The following is an 18398-nucleotide window of genomic DNA, read 5'->3' on the forward strand; positions in this document are numbered from 1 at the left end:
AAGATGGACCACGGAATCCATGTGCCTGGGCCAACACTCTCACGGGACCTTGGTCTGTGACTTAACCCCCACTGTGCCTCAGTTTCCTCATCTGTACAGTGGAGGTCATAATAGCATTCTCTCATCGTGTTGTTGTGAGGATGAAAGGAGCGAAGGTCAAGCGCTTTGACCAGAGCCTGACATATATTAGAGCTCTTTTCAGAATTAGGCTTGCGGGGTCATGGAAAATGTTGAACACATTTGCCTTTTGTGGCCCCTGGTCTTCGGGAAGGCAAGTGAGGAATGGTTCGCCAATGGCTGGTGAACAAAGACGATGATCTCTGCTGATGTTTCATGTCCCTCGTCCATAGCACACATCTCTCATCACTACCCAGCCCTTCCTACTAAGGGACTCCTGTCTTTCTCGAGAGCCACTGCCGTTTAACTGGTGTTGGCATGTGCATCAAGACCCATGTGCCGTCCCTGGGCGGCTCAGAGGAGCAGATTTCCAGTGGGCAATGGGAAGAGCCTGGGACTCGTTTCGTTGGGGGGCACACTTGCACAGGGAAGGTGGAACTCGCTCTTCCGTGCCCTCAGTGAGAGCCAGGCCAGAGCCTATGGGAGGCCAGTCTCTAAGTCACAGTTGTGGCTGCAGGTTCTACAAGAGCAAACACAAGGAACACATGGACTGAGTCACTCCCTCCGTGGAGCTGATTCCTGAGGAGAAAGTCCGAGGCAGTGAGATAGGGAGAGGGGTCCTCGAGGAGGGAGGACATGTGCAGAGCCCCTGAGCATTGTGAAGGCCATTGTCTCTCCACCGTCCCTGATAAATGGCTGTCCGGGCTGGGCCGGAGCTGGCTGTCCGGGCTGGGCCGGAGCACCTCTGATGATGAGAGCTCTGTAGCTCAGTAGGCCGGGCCATATTTGTGGGATGTTTAGGATAGACAGCCTTGAGGAAGGAGGCCTAGCGCAGTGGTCAGGATCAAGGGCGCTGTTCCCGTCCCACTCATGCTTAGCTGCCTGACCTCGTCAGCATTCCTGGCCTCCCTGACATGCTGGGAAGACTGAGTGAGACAGGGGAGAAAGCACGACATGGAATAACTCCACTGCAGAAGTCTGTTTTGTCTTGAGTCAACACCTACCTTCGCGTACTTTCCCCTCACTGGTGAAATAAGGAAGGTGTCTTTTCCTTTCGCACCAAGGGGTCCCCGTAGATGAGCTGCTTTCTCCCTGCCCCCTGACCTTTGGTATCTCCCCATTCTTTATAAGCTTCAACCTAAAGTCCTTTGTGAGGCCTCCGAGACCTTCTGAGGAGGCCTCTTGCATCTCTATGGCTCATCCTGACCTCTCCAGGCATGAGGAACTCACCATAGTCACCAGAAGCCACCGTGTGCTCCGTGCCTTTGCATGTGCTATTCCCTCTGCCTCGTGTCCCTGCTTCACCTTCTCCATGCAGTGCAGGCCAGGTGCTGCCTCCTCTAGGAAGCCCCCGACCTCCAGGCTAGTTAGGGTCCCCCTCCTCCGTGCTCCCTCAGGACCTGGGCATCTCTGTCTCAGCACACTGCTGTCCCCTTCTTTGGACTTTTGAGCACAGTGGATGCCTTTTTTTCATGGCCTGACACCCAGCCTCCAGCACAAGCTCGAATGAATGGACAGACTGAGCCGTTGAGTTGGAACTGCCCAGAGCCTCAAGGGGTCCACTGTGTGGGCAGCCGTAAGTCCCGGGCTCCTCTCTGAAGGAATTGGCCTTTGATCGTCTTCGAACTGGATCTCTTTCCTAGCAAATTCCTGGGGCTACAGGAAAGGTTACTATACCCCCTTTCCCGGTGTTTGAATTTTCTTGATACGGAGTTATCCCCTTTGAGCACCCCAGCTTCCCCTTCCTGCCTCTTCAAGATCAGTTACTACTTCCCTCTCTAAGGTCACCCATTTTGGGGGTGGGTTCCCCGGCTTGCTCCCCACAGACCTGCCAGCAAGAACTCTGGATGAGCCATTCTGTTTCCTATAAAATGGGGACAGTAGTATCTGAGCCCATGGCCTCAGAGTCACAGATGACATGGGAGGTGATATGTGTGCACAAGAGGCCCGTATAAAGGCTGGGAGTGGAAGCCTGCCCTGAAGGGGCTGTGGCAGCCCTGGGCAAGGTGTTACCGTCTTGGGGCCCTGGCCACCTCACCGCTAGCTAGTAAGTCCCTCTAGCTCTGACCCTCCGTGACTCGACTTCTTGGCCCACAGGAGGGGAGCACAAAGAGGACTCAGGCTGGAGTTCATTGGATGCCCGGCGGGAAAGCGGCTCAGGGCCTTCTGCGGACACCGTCTTGACAGCCGGCCTGCCCTGGCCACCAGGGGGCGCTCCGCCGGGCAGAATGGGTGGCAGCACCCAGGGCCCACGCTCCGTGTCTGTGTCCGCTTTGCCCACCTCGGACTCCCCAGTCCCGGGCTCCTGCGAGGGCCTCTCGGACACCTGTGTCCTCCTGCACACCAGCGGCCGGCTGACCCCCCGGGCCCTGCACAGCTTCATCACGCCCCCGACCACACCCCAGCTGCGAAGGCACACCAAACTGAAGCCGCCGCGGACGCCGCCGCCGCCCAGCCGCAAGGTCTTTCAGCTGCTGCCCAGCTTCCCCACGCTCACCCGGAGCAAGTCCCACGAGTCTCAGCTGGGGAACCGCATCGACGAGGTCTCCCCGATGAGGTGAGTGTTCCCGCCAGGCTGGTGCTCAGTGTGCTGCCCCACGGAAGTTCTGTCCACGGTTTTCTCATCATAAAGGGAGTGCGGGCTTTATTTTCAAAGGACAAAAAAAAAAAAAAAAAATCAGTCAACCTAGAAGGGTGCGAAGTGAATAGTTCCTCGGTGTCTCAGACCACACTCCAGGCTTCTTTAGCAGTTTGGGCTGAATCCTGCCTGCTAGGTTCTTTCTGTGCGCGCGTGCACACACACGCGGACTGGTACCATGCATGTCAGAATAGACTGGGTTACGCTGCAGTAACAACCCCTAGCTCTCTGGGTCTTAAAACAACAAAGATTGATTTCTTGCTCATGCAACTTGTCCACTGTGGGTGGGCCTCACTCCAGGTCCCAGGCTGACAGAACAGCCACTTTGTGGAACATTGTCTGAAACATTCCGCAGAGGAAAAAAGAATTTCAGATGTTACACGCTGGTAATCACGTGCTTTTTCCTGCAAGTTCCACTCATCATACACCGCTCCACCCAAAGAAAGGAACCAAGAAATGTCATTCTCCCGTGTACCCAGATGGGGAGAACTAGAATATCTGGCTGGAACGTCTCATGATTATAAGATATCATGTACTCTGTTCTAGAACCTGTCTCTTTTCCTCTGAAGATTTATTCATTTATTTGAGAGAGAGAGATGGCACACAAACACAAGCTAGAGTACGGCCAAAGGGAGAGGGAGAGAGAATCCCCAGCAGAGCACAGTCTGACGCGGGACTTGATCTCACGACCCTGAAATCACGACCTGAGCTGAAACCAAGACTTGGACGCCCAACCAACTGAGCCACCCAGGTGCCCCAACCTGGGTGGCTTTTTTTCCACTTACCTTGATATCTAAGAACTTCATGACTTTACATCTTAAAATATCTTACTCTTTTACATTAAAAAAAAATTCTTTTTTTTTTTTAAAGATTTTATTTATTTGACAGACAGAGATCACAAGTAGGCAGAGAGGCAGGCAGAGAGAGGTGGGTGGAAAGCAGGCTCCCCACTAAGCAGAGAGCCCAATGCGGAGCTCGATCCCAGGACCCTGGAATCATGACCCGAGCTGAAGGCAGAGGCTTTAACCCACTGAGCCACCGAGGCGCCCCCATAAAAAACATTCTTAACCTAGGTATTTAAACAGGTACTAATGGTGACATGGTCCAAGACGCAGAAGCTTCATAGCTCTTGTAGCTTGGAGGGGATGAGAGTGTGCAGTTTCCCCACCATTTTTCCCTCAGTGACCCCATTCCCCTTGCAGAGCCAGCCGGATTATCAATTTTGTATATACCTATAATTATTCAAACTACCTCATTTTTTTAACTTCTTCATCTCATTGCATCTGTAGTTTAACTATCTCCTCCCCTCCTGACAGACCTTTAGGTCACTGTTGGTTTTGCTTTTATAAGAATTGCCCTCACCAGTGGGCAGGGCAGAGGGGAAGCAGGGAGTCCTCTCTGGGTGCCTCCTACCTTCTTGTACCTCTGAGGGTCGGGGACTTGGCTTTTCTTCTGACATGGGCTCTCCTTTTCTGGTCTTGAGTAGGCTTGCTCCCCATGTCCCAGGACAGGCTGTCCTGGGTCCCCTATGGGACGGGCGCTGGACATCTCTGATGGTTTTAAGTATATGTCACCCAAGGAGAGAAATCTGTGCTGTGACGTGCCGTGCCCCTCCTCATCAGCCTGTCCTGCTGGGGCCTGGTCGTCTCCCCCAACCCTCCAGAAGGGGCTGCAGCCTTCCTCCCCTTCTGGGTCCTCCTGTCCCAGAGAGCACAGTGTAACTACTGTGAGGACACAGGACATGGGTCATCAGAGGGCATCTCAGTGAGTAAAGCCGGTGTGTCTGTTTCTCGTTTTCCCCTGAGAAGAGCGTTAGAAGGGCTGTGGTCTCATTCTGGGCTCTGGGCGGAGAACAGACCCTCAGGCAAGTGACCCCACAGCTGGTGAGCTGGGCCTCACCCTGGGATTCTGAGTCGGGTCCATACAGAGTTACTTGGGCTAACACTGACATGGACACTCAGGCTATCTTGCTGCTCTCAGTGAGCCCAGAGGGCAGACCAGGTGGTCTGGGGCTCCCCTTGTTTTCTTTGTCGCTGGGATAGCAGCACCCCCTGGGGAGGCTTGCTTGGGGCATGTCCCCACCTGGCCCTTCTTGAGGACCCCCTCGCTGTTCTCAGAACTGTTCTCCTCATCTTCCTGCTCCAGCCACATCCCCTTCTCCTGCCTGGACCCTGAGCACCCCTCCCCCTTCCCGCAGGTCTCTGGGCAGTGTGTCCCCGCTTGTAGACGTGTGACCTCGGGAGACTGTGAGGCTGTTTGCTCAGTGGTGAAGCAGAGTGAACCCTACCAGTCGGCATGGCTGGTGAGGCTTAGACAAGCTGACATAGGCAGCACGCAGCGCAGGGGTAGTTCCAGTGCCCCTGGCGGGAACTTCTAGCCCTTTCCATTGAGGAACCGTCCTTATAGTCACACAGCCGGCCTGGCCCCATGCACCAGGGGCTTGAAGCCTTACCTGAGCATATTGCCTGCTCCCTCCCAAGGGGTAAGGTTCTGGGGAACATGCTGAGACAGCATAGTGATGTCATGCCACTTTCTCTCTTTTTTGTCTCCTGCAGGTTTGGTAAGAGTGATTCATTTTCATCCCTTCTGCCACCCGGGAATCATGTTTATGTCACCGTCCCCGTCAGGGGTGGATTTCCTTGACCCTCAGCCCACTCCAGCCTTTCCACCGTCTAGAAGCGGAGGTGCTGGGATCGCCTCAGGAAGTAGCTCTAGGACAGGTGGCCTCCGCCCAGCCAGGAGCCTCTGTCTGTGAACCAGGGGCCTGGAGAGCATCATGGACTGTGGACAGTTCCCACTCAGGCCCTCTCTGTCCCTGGCCGTCCCCACAGGTGACCTCTGGCAGGGAGCCTTGTATGCTGGGCTTTTGCGGTCACACGGAGGCACGCGGCCATCGGTCTGGTGTAGGTGGATATTAGCTGATGTCTGGGCACCCCTCTTCTCAGGAGAGAGGCAACCCAGAGACAGGAATGTGGCTTGACTCTACACGAGGCCCCAAGAGACGGGGGGGTGCCTTTCTCCACCCGTCCACCTCGAGGCTGGACGCAGGTTTGCACTGGGCTGCACTGTGGGCCTTTTCTTTCTTGAGTCAGAGCAGAGGGCAAAGACCATGGCTCTGGGGTCTGCTTTGGATCGTCTCTGTGCAAATACAGAGACGTCTGGTTTGGGCCTGAGTGAAAGAGCCATTTATTTTTGTCCTATCCTGAGCTGGCTGAGCGCAGTGATGGAGCTGTCGGTGAGGGGTGGGGGGCAGTGGGGACAGGATAGGAGTCCGGAGCTCTGCCGAAATGAAGTTGGCTGCCGGCCCCCAACGGGGGCATAGGGTAAGCAAGGAGGGAGGCTGTACAGCCCCTTCCCTTCCCTGGGGCACAGGCACAAACCTCAGGGCCCTCCTCAGAGCCTCGGGGGAGAATCCAGCGCCCATATCCCTAGGACAACCCGTCCCATCCACCTCCGTAACAGCAGGGACCGCAGCAGTGGTACTACTTGCTTAGTGGCAAGATGAGGTCTTCAGGGTGAGGATTTCCTCTAGATCCAGGGTACTTGGTGTCTGGCCCATGTATTATTTCCCTTCCCCGATTGTACGGCCACTGCAGACATTACAGGTCAACCGTAGGTGGTATATATGGTTGAAATCTCATTCTTCCATAGTCCGATTCTTAGACCGGCAGCCTGAGCCCTTCTGGACCCATGTGCTTTGGTGGCCTTGGCTGCTCACAGTGATGTGAGTCCCAGTCAGCTGCAGGTCAGATGTGCCAGAGAGAGCTAGGGTGGTGTGCTGGTGGATTTCTGAATCATCACCGGGTAGCGGGGGGCACTTTGGTCCTGATCAGACTCCCCTTGGTGGGGGAGGAGTCAGCACCTCCAGCTGGCCCTTCTCTATGTGCTCAGGTATAGGGTCCTTGGCATTAAGTGACCCAGCACTTAATGAGCTCTGAGTGTATGCCTGGCCAGCATATGGGGACAGGTGCAGAGTGGGGGGCGGGGTTGTTGCTGACTCCGAGGACCTGAGACAGCCACAGATCCCTCAGGCACCAAGTTCCTGATTTTTCTGGGTTATGGTTCCTTTCGATAACTGGATAAAAGTTTAACCCTCCTTCCAGGGAAAAGCCCACAAAACTTAGCAATCCAGAGGATTTCTCAGAACCCCTGAAACCCATCAGAACTCAGTTGAGAACCCCTCCTCCTCCAGGGGGAGCTAGGCAGTGCTGAATCAGGGCAGAAGCAGGACGGAGGAGGGTGGGGAGGCCAGGGCAGGAGGCAGTGGGACATGGGGGCTGCTGGTAGATGGAGGGGTTGCCCCTAACCACTCTTCTGCTTCCTGACCTGTAAGGCCTGAACACTGAGGGTGCTGTTTTGTCTTTTTTTTAAAGATTTTATTTATTTATTCAGGAGAGAGATCACAAGTAGGCAGAGCAGCAGGCAGAGAGACGGGGGGAAGCAGGCTCCCTGCCGAGCAGAGAGCCCGATGCGGGGCTCGATCCCAGGACCCCGAGATCACAACCCAAGCTGAAGGCAGAGGCTTAACCCACTGAGCCACCCAGACACCCCAGAGGGTGCTGTTTTTATGGGGAACCCAGGATTAGGGCAGGGAGGCCTAGGGTGTCCTCCAGGAAGACAGACAGGATGTTTACCCCAAAGCTCGTGGCGTGAGAGCGACCCCTCCAGAAGCCAGTGGGACGGGCCCAGGTAGGGGTGTGGGAAAGCTTTACCTTGACCTTGCTCTCTGCCTGGCGAGACCTGGCACTGGAGGTGCTCAGAGCAAAGTTCTCAAGGTGCTTGCGGCTGTAAAGGTATGGGATGGGCTAACCAGCCTCAAACCCTTTGCTGCTAAGGGCCAGAGACCTCTGACCCGCTAAACAAAAGACCCACATTAACCCCTCGAAAACCTGTGATCTGTGGATGCATCTGTGCGGGAGTACAGGAGGTGGACATTGGTGGGGACTCCTGTCCTCACCATTGCTTTGCCTCCTGCCTCTCAAGGCTGCTTCCCCTGGCAGCTAGGAGCCACACGGGGATGGTTTCCATACCATGTGCGGAGACCAGACAGTGACATTACCAGGAGAAGCAGGGCGAGGCATGAGGGTAACTAGGCCGCCCCGTTGGTCTACCTGGCCTGTCCCTGTTCAGGGACACCTTTATCTACTGATCAGTAGGTCCTGTCCCCCACACAGCCTGTGATCTGGGACCTAGAAGGCCACAGACACAGGCCTCCTCAGCCTGCCTGACCTGGCCTCTTTCCCTGCAGATCTCCCACACGGATCCCCACAGATGGTACGAAGGGATATCGGGCTGTCGGTGACTCACAGGTAGGTCCAGCGAGGCTAGGATGGGAAGGGGGCCTGCATGGGCCGGGGCCCGCACTGAGGGGTCGCTCTTCATTGCGGGGGGAGCATCTGTCCTGATCCCTGTTCTCAGAGCTCTTTGTCTCCGGTCTGTCCATCACCTCTGTGAACACAGCCCTGCAGCCACCTGGAGCCCCTGCCCATCACCAGTGGCTGTGTGGGCTTCCGGACCCTCCCTGCCCCTCCGTCTGCTGAGGGAAAACACCGGTCTCAGGAGAAACACCATCAAAGTCTTGGGGAAAAGGAGCTAGGAGCTTCCTGCAGGTCCCGCGGGAGACCACCTGGGCCCATGACTCCCGTGGCCCGTCCCTAAAGTTCTCGGCTTGGCAGTCTGTATTTCCAGCAGCTTCTGGGGATTCTGGTGGCTGGTGCGTGTTGGCATGGGCTGACATGGGCCCATGACCTGGACCAGCCCCAGGGCTGGGCCTCAGCACCTGTGAGACTGGTGTGAACCACCAACAGTAGGTCTGTCACGCTGGACAGCCCGCAGAATGGCACCTTGGGATGCCTGTGTCCTGGCCGTCCCTGCTAGAGGCCATTGGGAACACAACAGGGCACTATTGTCTGGAGCTTTTCGACTTGCTGGGGCCTTTGGTCTCCCCCTGAGCCGTGAGGTGCAGCTGCAGGGAGCCTGGGAGGCTGGCCTGGGATTCTCACCCAGAGGTGGAGACCCAGCTGGGGCTCTGAGGACTTGAGGAATTTGCCTGAGGTCATGCTGCTGGGAAGATAGTGGTTGAGTCCTGTGGCCGGCAGCCTGGTCAGGGCTGATCCCCGTCCCCCGGAATCTCGTGAAAGAGAGACTGTGACACCACTGTGGGGACCGGCCCTTCACAGGAAGGTCCAAGGGCCTCCCTCCGTATGCAGCACCCCCAGTGGGATCGTCCTAGGGCACAAGAGGGAAGCCTGGGTTTGCCACAGGACGGGAAGCCTGGGTTTGCCCGGCTGCAGACAGGAATCCTAGTCTTGGAGACTCCATTTTCCCCTCTGCAAATGAGACTTCCAGTCCAGTGCTGAGGATGAAAAGGGGTGTCGCGCAGCCGAGCTTCACCTGCCAGGCCCTGGGGCGTGTTGGTGTGTGAGCACAGACTCCAGCCCCAGATCCAGTGTGTGAGGGACACCAGGATGGGCTGGCCACTCTTTGTTCTGTCTCGGGTGCATCTGGTTTCACAGAGGCTGGGGGGCCGTGGCAGCTCGCCCCCGTGCGCTCCCCAGATCACTGCTCCCTTCCCCCTGCAGCAGCGAGGTCCAAAGGCTGCCCCCAAGCAGGGAAGCAGCACCCCTCTTGTCCAGTGTTGCCAGGCTGCCCTGCCTTGCCCCACCCAGGTCCTGGGCTCACAGTCACACCTGCTGGGTTTTTTAAACCCAGGTTCTAGGCCTCTCTCTCTCTCTCTCTCTCTCTCTCTTTCAACAGGAAGGCCTAGCGTTTTAGTCTAATCATGGTCCTTCCCTGATCTGGGAATGCTTTTACCCCACACCCCACACCCCTGGCTGGCCCTTCTCAGGCCCAGACCTGACTTCTTTTTTGCCCCGTTTTCAAGATTTCCAAGGGGGGTGTCAGACACCTCAGCACTGCTCCCCTTATCCCCACCATTTGCACGAGGAGATGAAAGCCCAGAGAGTGCTGTGTATCCCAGATAGACAGGATTAGGGCTCCTTACAAGGCACGCTGGCGACATGGGTGCCTGTGTCCTAGTCCCTGGACACCTGTGTTGGGCGGGTAGAGACAGCGCTCGTGTGCACTACACATTCGCACACATGAGCTCCCCAGGTCTTTGCGAGGGGAGCATGTGGGCCTTGTTTGTAGAGGCTCTGAGGCATCCCACAGCCAGGAGGAGCCGGTAGGGTTCACAGTGGAGCGGTCTGACCCCAAAGCCCATGCTCTTTCTCTGTGCTTTGCCCCAGTGGTCTCCCCAAGAAGCTGTGCAGCTCTGAGTTCAGGGACCTGGGGTACGGACCCCCTATGCAGCATCCCAGCTGTGTGACCTCGGGAAAGTCACCTAACCTCTCTGGTTCCCTTGCCTGTGTACTAAGAATCTCAGACCTGCCTAACTCTCTGGGGCTTGTAAGCATCAAGTAAGCTCATGCTCATGGATGCATTACAAACCCTTCCCCAAATACTGTTGCTATTTGTTCTGTTGTTACTATGATAGATTCTGCTTTCAAAGATCTGTTCCTCCCAAAAAATGTGAGTCCTTTCTGCCCTTTGGCCTCCCCACCCTGTGGACTGCCTTAGACTATCTCTGCCAGGCACCCCCCACTCAACCCCTGTCCTTCCTTCCAATCTATCTTTTGTGGGGTTTTTTTGTTTTAAATTTTTAAAAAATTTTGATTTAGTTTGGATTGAAAGATGTTCAGAATTCAGGAGGTATAGAGGGTGTCTGTGTGGTCCCTTCCTGCTGCTGCCCCAGCCCTCTGGGTCCCCCTGTAGGCAGGTCTTGGCAGTTTCTTGAGTTATTTCTGTCCAAGCAAATACGGGTATGTATTATACACACTGTCCTGTCCTTTGCTTCTTTTCTTATAAAGATGGAGGCATCATTACTTAGAGCTGAGGGCACAAGTGCATTTTCACATGTGGATACACCCATGTGTTCCACCCAGATGAAGCTCCAGAACATTCCAGCCCTCCAAAAAATTGACCTTCAGGCCCTCTGGGAGCATAGCACTACCACCCAGGGGATCCTCTTCACTTCTGTCCTCATTGGTTACTTTTTCCTGTATTTGAACTTCATATAAAAGGAGTCTTCTTGTACTTTTCCCCCTGATAATGTAACTTGGAGATTGTCCCATATTTGCACAGAATGAGCCTTCTTATTTTATTCCCTGGCCTCACGGTGTCCAGTGGTGTAGTTGAACGGTACTTTGCATCGTCAGCCGCCGGCACATCTCAGTACCATGGGCTGTTCGCAGTCTTTTGCTGCTGCAGACACGCGGCAGGGGGTAACCTTGTCTGTACCTCATTTGCCACCCGTGGGAGTATCAGTTGGATCGATTCCTATGACGGGAATCGCTCAGTATGTGCACTTGTAATCTCGATGGCAACTGCCAGAGGGCTGGCATCCGTGACCACACTGAGTTGGGTATTTGGGCAAAGATGACATTGTGGCTGGGAACTCGGAATGCCCAGGGGCAGGCAGTGGGCCTGGGTGTCCCTCCCCTGCTCTGGGAGAGGGCACCAGTGGCTCTGGGATGGGACCTAGTTCCCCGGTTTCCCAGGGGCCATCCCCTGTCCAGGCTCTGGTCTCCCAGCCACACGAGCATTTTCCTGTGTCCACCTCCCACAGGTTCTCCACCAAATCTTGGCTGTCCCAGGTCTGCCACGTGTGCCAGAAGAGCATGATGTTTGGAGTGAAATGCAAGCACTGCAGGTGACACATGGAGGGGTGGAAGGGACGGGAGAGGCGAGTGAATACCAAATGTGTAGTTTAGCAAGAGTCCTACTACGTAATTCACCTTGGCCTTAGGTTAAGTCAGAGTTCATGGGAACCCCTTTGAGAGTTCTTGAAGCTACTATTTATAATCCCATTTGGCATGCCATGGTATGTACAGCCCTCTCTAGGGAGATGAAGGAAGCATCATCGAGCCAGGCACTCCCTGAAGAAGAGGAAATTGGAAATTAGAGGTGGGCTTTGAGGGATGAGTAGAAGTTTACCAGAGAGACCAAGGAAGAAAGAGCGTTCTAGGTGTTGTGCCTTGTACAGAGTCTGAGAGGAATGAGAGGACCATTCTGGAAACTATACAGAGTTCTGAAGTTTAGCCTCATATGTTAGCACAGAGATGGGGAGAAGGGTCAGGCGGAGGTGAAAACAGAGATGGTTCTTAATGTTCACAGAAGAGGAGAGTTGAGGGAGAATGTTGCTTCTCTACAAACGTAGCTTTCCTGTTTTGTGCCATGGTGCTTTCTGGTGGGGCAGAAGGACGAGGAAGGGGACAGCATGGGGGCAGAGCATCCTCTGTTGCTCATAGAGGGTGAACCTGGAGTTTCTGCTCCCAGATCGCTGCCCCTCCATTGCTTTGTGACCTTGGGCAAGCTTCTTGCTCTTTCCCGGGCCTCATTTTCACAATTGGGCAGGTGATTCCAGGTCCTCTCTCTACAAGGCTGCCAAACTCTGAGCTAGTGTGTGTAGGAAAAGCATTTAGGCTCCCACCAGACCAGAAGTGACAGTCTTGTGCATGTTTTTGGATAAATTGTGTTTTCCTAACAGTTCCCCTGACCACCAGGGAGATGCCAGAGCTTTCCACCAGTCTAGATCTGTTGTGGCTCCTGGTTTTAAATTGGGGACCTCCCGCTCCCTTTCAAGCAATGCATTTCACATGGAGACCATAGAATGACCCCTGAGCCCCATGCTCTCTGACGATCGTGGTATGAGAGTTGTAGGGCCCCAGTGTCAACCCATTTGATTGTCAAGGACCCCAAGACAGGGTGCAGCAGACAGGACCAAATGGAGGGCCCAGGTCTTACCGTTTGGGCTTGTGCTGACCCTCAGACCATGTGTCCCGTGTTGGAACACAGTGGGAAGGGCCACTCCTTGTACCCCTGGGATCCCTTGGTCATTGACACTCTCCTTCTGATTCATCTTTCTTGTAAGTTCAGGGTTTTGTCTCCAGTTTTCTGAATGTGAATGGAGGGTGTCCTTTTCTTTAGAGAATAGACATGTGACCCCCAGCAAGATAAAACGGGTACAATTAAAACTGCTTTGCCATGAAGTTAGGCAGACACCACGGGACCATGTCCCGCTCTACAGACGGCAGCTGCTAGGACGATCGGTGTGGAATATTCCAGACTTTGGGGCTAATGTTTGTTGAGGAATGCGCGGAGATCGAGGCAGTTGCGAGTAATTGCTGCCCGGAGCTGCGGGTGGTGCCTGGAGCCGCCCACGCGTGCCTCGGGAGACCCCAGTGGCCCTCCGTGCACTGACCCTGCCGCCTTCTTTCCCAGATTGAAATGTCATAACAAGTGTACAAAGGAAGCCCCTGCCTGTAGAATATCCTTCCTCCCACGTGAGTATTCGCTCTTTGCTCTCTGGGGCCGGGTGGACCTCTCTGTAGCTTGATCTGCTCCCTGCTGATGGTTCCCCCTTTTCCTTTTGAAACAGAACCTAGGCTTCGGAGGACAGAATCTGTCCCCTCAGACATCAACAACCCGGTGGACAGAGCAGCTGAGCCCCACTTCGGAACCCTCCCCAAAGCACTGACAAAGAAGGTACACAGGCGGCCGCCTGCCCGTCTGCTGCTTGTGCCAGGAGAAGCCCCCACCCCCTTGCCCTGGGGCTCCTCCTGCAACGCGGCAGTCAGCGGGGAGGTGGGACTTGCAGCCCAAGGCCAGAGAGGGTGGCCCTTGGGGGTCCTGTCATTTTTGTAGACTTTACATTTTGTCCAAATCGTAGTTAATGTGCCTGTGGCCTCCTTCCCCAGCGCAGCTGGATGTTTCCTAAGCACTTACTCTGAGTCGGGAACTTTTCCCATTGATCCTTTTGATCCTCACAATAGTTCTAAAAATCACATATTGCTGTTAGCTCCGTTTTAGGTGAGGACCTAAGCAAGAACCCACAGGGTCCCCCGTGAGTGAAAGGCAGGCCCAGAGCAGGGGTCCTCTGCCAACGCACAGATTTTTGAAAGGAGAGTCTAAGAGGCCTGTTGCAGCCCCCAGGCACAGGTGTGCATGGTGAGGTCTGCAAGGTGCCTGTGCTCGTGGTGGCCTCGGATGGCAGCCTCTGGTGACTGCGCAGCCAGTGGCCTCCCCCCAGCCCCAGACCGGGGCTTAGCACACCTTTGCCTCACTACGGAGGGGCATGCTGTTGGCTTCTCTGTGGCGTGGGCCAGGCTGGGTAGAGGTTGGGGCAGGGAGAAGAGAGAGGCAAGTGGCCCAGCTCATTAACACCAGGGACCCAGAAAGTGCAGCCTGGAGGGCTGCTGCATGTCTTACTGCCCGACAGAGGAGGCCTTCAGAGCTGTCCGCGTTTATGGGCCTGCCCGTGTCCTCTCTCAGCCTCTCTCCACCTGTCATTGCATTGCCCCTGATGGTGGCATTCCGTCCATCCAGGAAGAAAGGTGGGGTGGAGAGGTGTAGGACCACAGCTGAGCTCCCATCCCAACTAGTCCCCTTTCTTGCCTCTGTGACCTTGAGTGAGTTCCTTTACCCCTCTGAGCCTCAGCTCCCTGGTGTGTAAAGTGGGGATAATTAGGCTTTGTTGACAGGGTGTCAGAGGGCTAACGAAGGGACGTTCTTGAACTTGCTTCTCAGGACCAGCGTTGTCCAGCCTGTCACAGATAGAGACACACTTCCTCGGCAGGGATGCTAGGCGCACCCCCGTCTGCCACTCCCACCCAGCCAGCATTATGTTCTTATCAGGCAACAACAGATGTGCCCCCATTTTCACCGTCCCCCCCAAGCACCCAGTTGCTCAGCCCTGGTCAGTTCAGAACCCACTCGGGGCCCCTCCTCCTCCAGGAGGCCCGTCCTACACACACCTGGCCGGCCCTGATCAGACATAGTTCTGGATGGTGCTTTCTCTTACCTCCCCAAGGGCACTGACTAGCTGTCGTCCTTCCCTCACCCTGATTTACGATCATGCTCACAGCACGAGCTAATGGTCATGGAGTTCTCACCAGGTTCCAGGTGCCGTGCCGAGGGCTATGCATTGGGCCCAATCATCTCAAGGGCTGGCATGTCTCTCCAGCCTCTTCTCCAGCTGCCCTTGCTCATAGCACCTCTGCCCACTCCTACCTCAGGGCCTTGGTGCCTACCATTCCCTCTGCCTGAAACACCCTTCTCAGCATTCACATGCTCACTCCTCCGGGGGGGCCTTGCCAGGAGGCGGGCTGAGGACCAGGGTCTCTGGCTGCACCACACGTGGTTCCCAGTGTTTCTGGAGGCCCGGCTGCATGATGCTGAGGGCCTGTCTCCCCAGTGGGGGGCTGCTCTGGAGGGTGCAGCCTCACTCTCTTGCTCCCGCCTGGTCCTGCCTGGTCCCTGGTGTCTGTGTTGGAGTCCAGCACACAGTGGGCAGCGAGGATGTGTTGGTATTAGACATGGTATTGAGCATAGAGTGTGAGGCAGTTGCCAATACTCCCATTTTATCCAGAACCACTGTGGCTCAGAAAGGTGGGCTGATTTGAACCAATTCACATGGATGCTGAGTGGAGGAGGGAGGATCCAACCTGCCTCGTAGCTACTCCCCCTGCCCGGGCTAGCCTGAGCCCCAGGAGCAGGGATGGGATGCGGGGTCACTGCAGGGTGAGCAGGGAGAGGAAGGGCTCAGGGGACCCAGCTCTCTCCCCACTGGCCTGTGGCCCCAAGTGGCAGGGGCTGTCCCTGGACCCTGAGGCCCACTGTGTAGCTTTGGTGGGTTCCAGGGTCCCCTCCTAAAGGCTCAGAGCCTTTAGAGCCTGCAGAAAAGAAGCCTATAGAACTCAGCATTTAACCTAATTTGGGCCCAACTTTTTGTTAAAGATTTTATTTTTAAGTAATCTCTATACCCAGTGTGGGGCTTGAACTCACAACCCTGAGGTCAGGAGTCACATGCTCTGCTGAGCCAGCCAGGTGCCCCTGGCTCCAACTTTCTTGACCAAGGAAGTCCAGCCCTGCCCTGAGGGATGGGAGTTTGGGTCTGGGGAATGGGTCAGGGCCGGAGTTCCACCTAACACAGAGTCCCCCCCCATAGCCCTCTCTCAGGGCTCTAACCCCTGGGCAGTCCTAGCCAGTAGGTCTGCAAAAGAGTGGAGGGAGCATTTATTAGACACCACTGTATACCACACACTAAACACTTGTCGGAGCCTGAATTCGTTAAAAAACCCTGCTGTGTGCTCAGCTGAGAGCCAGGCATGGGGTGTGTGATAAGCACGTGTGGTCCCTGCCCTTGCAGGACACACAGTTGGAGGTGGGGGACGTTCTTCAGAAAACTGCCCAAGCTAGCTGCACTTGACCAGCCGAGGTTCAAGTGCCCTGAGGAAAAAAGTGCTAGCTATAGGGGGAAAAGGAGGAAGAGCATGGTCGCTGCTGGGCTTGAGAAGGGCTTCTGGGAGGAAAGTATGTTTGAGTTAAAGAAAGCTGAGCAGGAGTCCTTAGGGGATGGGCACTGAGGGGAGGGTCTTTCTGCCCATCCTCCCCTTGAATATTAGACGATAAAATGGTCAACATGCCCCGGGGCGGACTTCCCCGTTTTTAAGCAGGGAGGGGAGGGGTCTAAGCACTGGGGTATGGAAGGGGCAGGCTGGGCCGTGACAGTCCCTGCCCACTTCTGGCGTCTCTGATCCCACAGGAGCACCCCCCGACCATGAACCACCTGGACTCCAGCAGCAACCCGTCCTCCACCACATCCTCCACGCCCTCCTCGCCGGCACCCTTCCCAACATCATCCAATCCATCCAGTGCCACCACGCCCCCCAACCCCTCTCCAGGCCAACGGGACAGCAGGTTCAATTTCCCAGGTACCACCCTTGGGGCTTCTGTGTGCCTTCGGGATAGGGTGGGATGCCCCTTCTCAGCATGCTCCGGCAGGCTCAAGGTGAAACCCTGCGGCCAGTAAGAGCCTTTGCTGGTGGCCAAGTGCTGTGCCAAGCCCAAATACAGTACCGTGTTTATACCTGATGTGAGCTCTGCGGTAGACGACATTATCACACCCATTTTACAGATGGGGACACTGAGGTTCAAGGGGAGTGCCTTGTCCTGAGCTGTATAACATGGAAGGGACAGAGCCAGGATCAAAGCCAACTCTGTCTGACATAAAGCCTTGATTCTTGACACAATCCCCAAACTGCCGTCCTGTGTGTGGGGCAGCTTGTCACAGGCATCACTCACTCAGGGCTTCTGAGCACTTGGGAAGCATGGCCAGTAGCACAGGGAGCTGGGGCAGGCCCAGAAGACCTGGGAGAGGGACTCTGGGGCTCGGCTGCTTACCTGCTCCATTGCTTACCTGCTCAGGTGATCCAAATAAGCTGCTTAAGGGGGAGCTTTTGTTCCCATAAAACAGGAGACCCCGTGAAGTTGAGATTAGGTTAATCCCACTGTGCAGATGAGGACACAGAGTCTCAGCATGCTCTGTAGGACCAGGGTCCCCCATCTCTCGGCCAGGCCGGGGGTGTCCCACCTCTCCAAGGTGCAGAACAAGGCCCCTTGCCTATTTTGGGATGAGCCCAGGCCTTGGCTTCCCTGGCAGCTCCTTGTAGCTGGTCTCAGCCCTCCAGGTATTTCGGTTGGTGGCCAGGAGACAGGCACAGCCACTGGGACCGTCCGGTTTACTCTGGGCCCGGACAAGTCAGGACCCACCTGTCACCAGCCCTTGGGGCTCCAGGCCTCAGAGGACAGAGCCACAGCTTTTCCTGTGCCGGGCAACCCTCAGCTCGGGCCACATGTGGCCAGCAGGAGGCCAGGCAGCCTCTCCGGACCCATTTTACCAGGGTTCCAGGGATTTCTTTCAGGGATGCTCGGAGACTGAGATTTTGTAGGAATCTTTTCTTTCACCTGTCCCTTCGCCTTAACGTGCACCTGGCTGGGGCTCTCCTGCACCGCCCGAGCACACCCATCCCCTCCCCACAGCAGAGCTGGAGCCCATTGGAGTAACCTCCCTCTTCACATTCTGCTCTGTCATTAATTTCTGAAACTGGATCTTTTGCTGAACTTCTAGTTTGGGTTTTTCTAAAAGGAAGGCCTTGTTTGAAAAACAACGGCCACAGTAAAGGTCCATTTTGTGATGTCAGCCAGAGCCTCTCAGCTTTCTCTGACATCCGTGGGCTGGGCCCTCATTGTCCTGTGCCCAGAGCCCTCACTCTGGCCAGGATCTGGGATCTCGCTGGTCATGGCTGTGCCTGGGGCCCAGCCTGGTGAACCTGGAGAAGGAATGATGCCTACTGTGCACCTACTCTGTACCATGGGGGAGCATTTCTGTTTATCACGAAGAATAAACCTGGGGAAAGGCTGTCTCTACCCCTGGTTTTACCCTATGACAACTGTGTCCGAATCCAGACCCCCAGCACGTCCCCTTCTGTCCCTCTGAAGAGAGGTCGTTTTTTGTTCTGTTTTGGATGGTGAGGTCGGGTCACTGAGGCCTCAGCACCTCTGGAGGTGAATGATGTGGGGCCGGAGTGGGGGCCGCTTCTCTGCACATGGCCCGGCCGGCTTTCACAAACGCTATTTCCTCACCCTTGTGTCTCGCCCTCCTGGGCTCACGCACACTTCTCAGAGAAGCGAGCCTGGGAGGCGAATGGAATGGGCAAGTCCTCCAGGCCCAGCCCTTTCCCTCCTGGGGGCTCCGCCAGCACCTGCTTCCTTCCAGCTCCCTTTCTCCTTCCTGCATGGATCA

General features: G+C 55.6%; 1 protein-coding gene across 8 annotated transcripts in view; it reads left to right on the plus strand.

Annotated features, from left to right (window-relative positions):
• KSR1 (kinase suppressor of ras 1) overlaps positions 1-18398 on the plus strand; it is a 146952-nt gene that overhangs the window by 105166 nt on the left and 23388 nt on the right. For all 8 annotated transcript variants that reach the window (XM_047709058.1, XM_047709066.1, XM_047709063.1 and 5 more), the window contains 7 exons: positions 2215-2674; positions 5311-5315; positions 8004-8064; positions 11382-11465; positions 13037-13098; positions 13194-13300; positions 16359-16527. In XM_047709058.1, the coding sequence (XP_047565014.1) occupies positions 2215-2674; positions 5311-5315; positions 8004-8064; positions 11382-11465; positions 13037-13098; positions 13194-13300; positions 16359-16527 (948 nt within the window). The remainder of the gene's footprint in view (positions 1-2214; positions 2675-5310; positions 5316-8003; positions 8065-11381; positions 11466-13036; positions 13099-13193; positions 13301-16358; positions 16528-18398) is intronic.

This window comes from Lutra lutra, chromosome 16 (assembly GCF_902655055.1).
Source record: "Lutra lutra chromosome 16, mLutLut1.2, whole genome shotgun sequence".
In the NCBI taxonomy this organism is placed as follows: domain Eukaryota; kingdom Metazoa; phylum Chordata; class Mammalia; order Carnivora; family Mustelidae; genus Lutra; species Lutra lutra.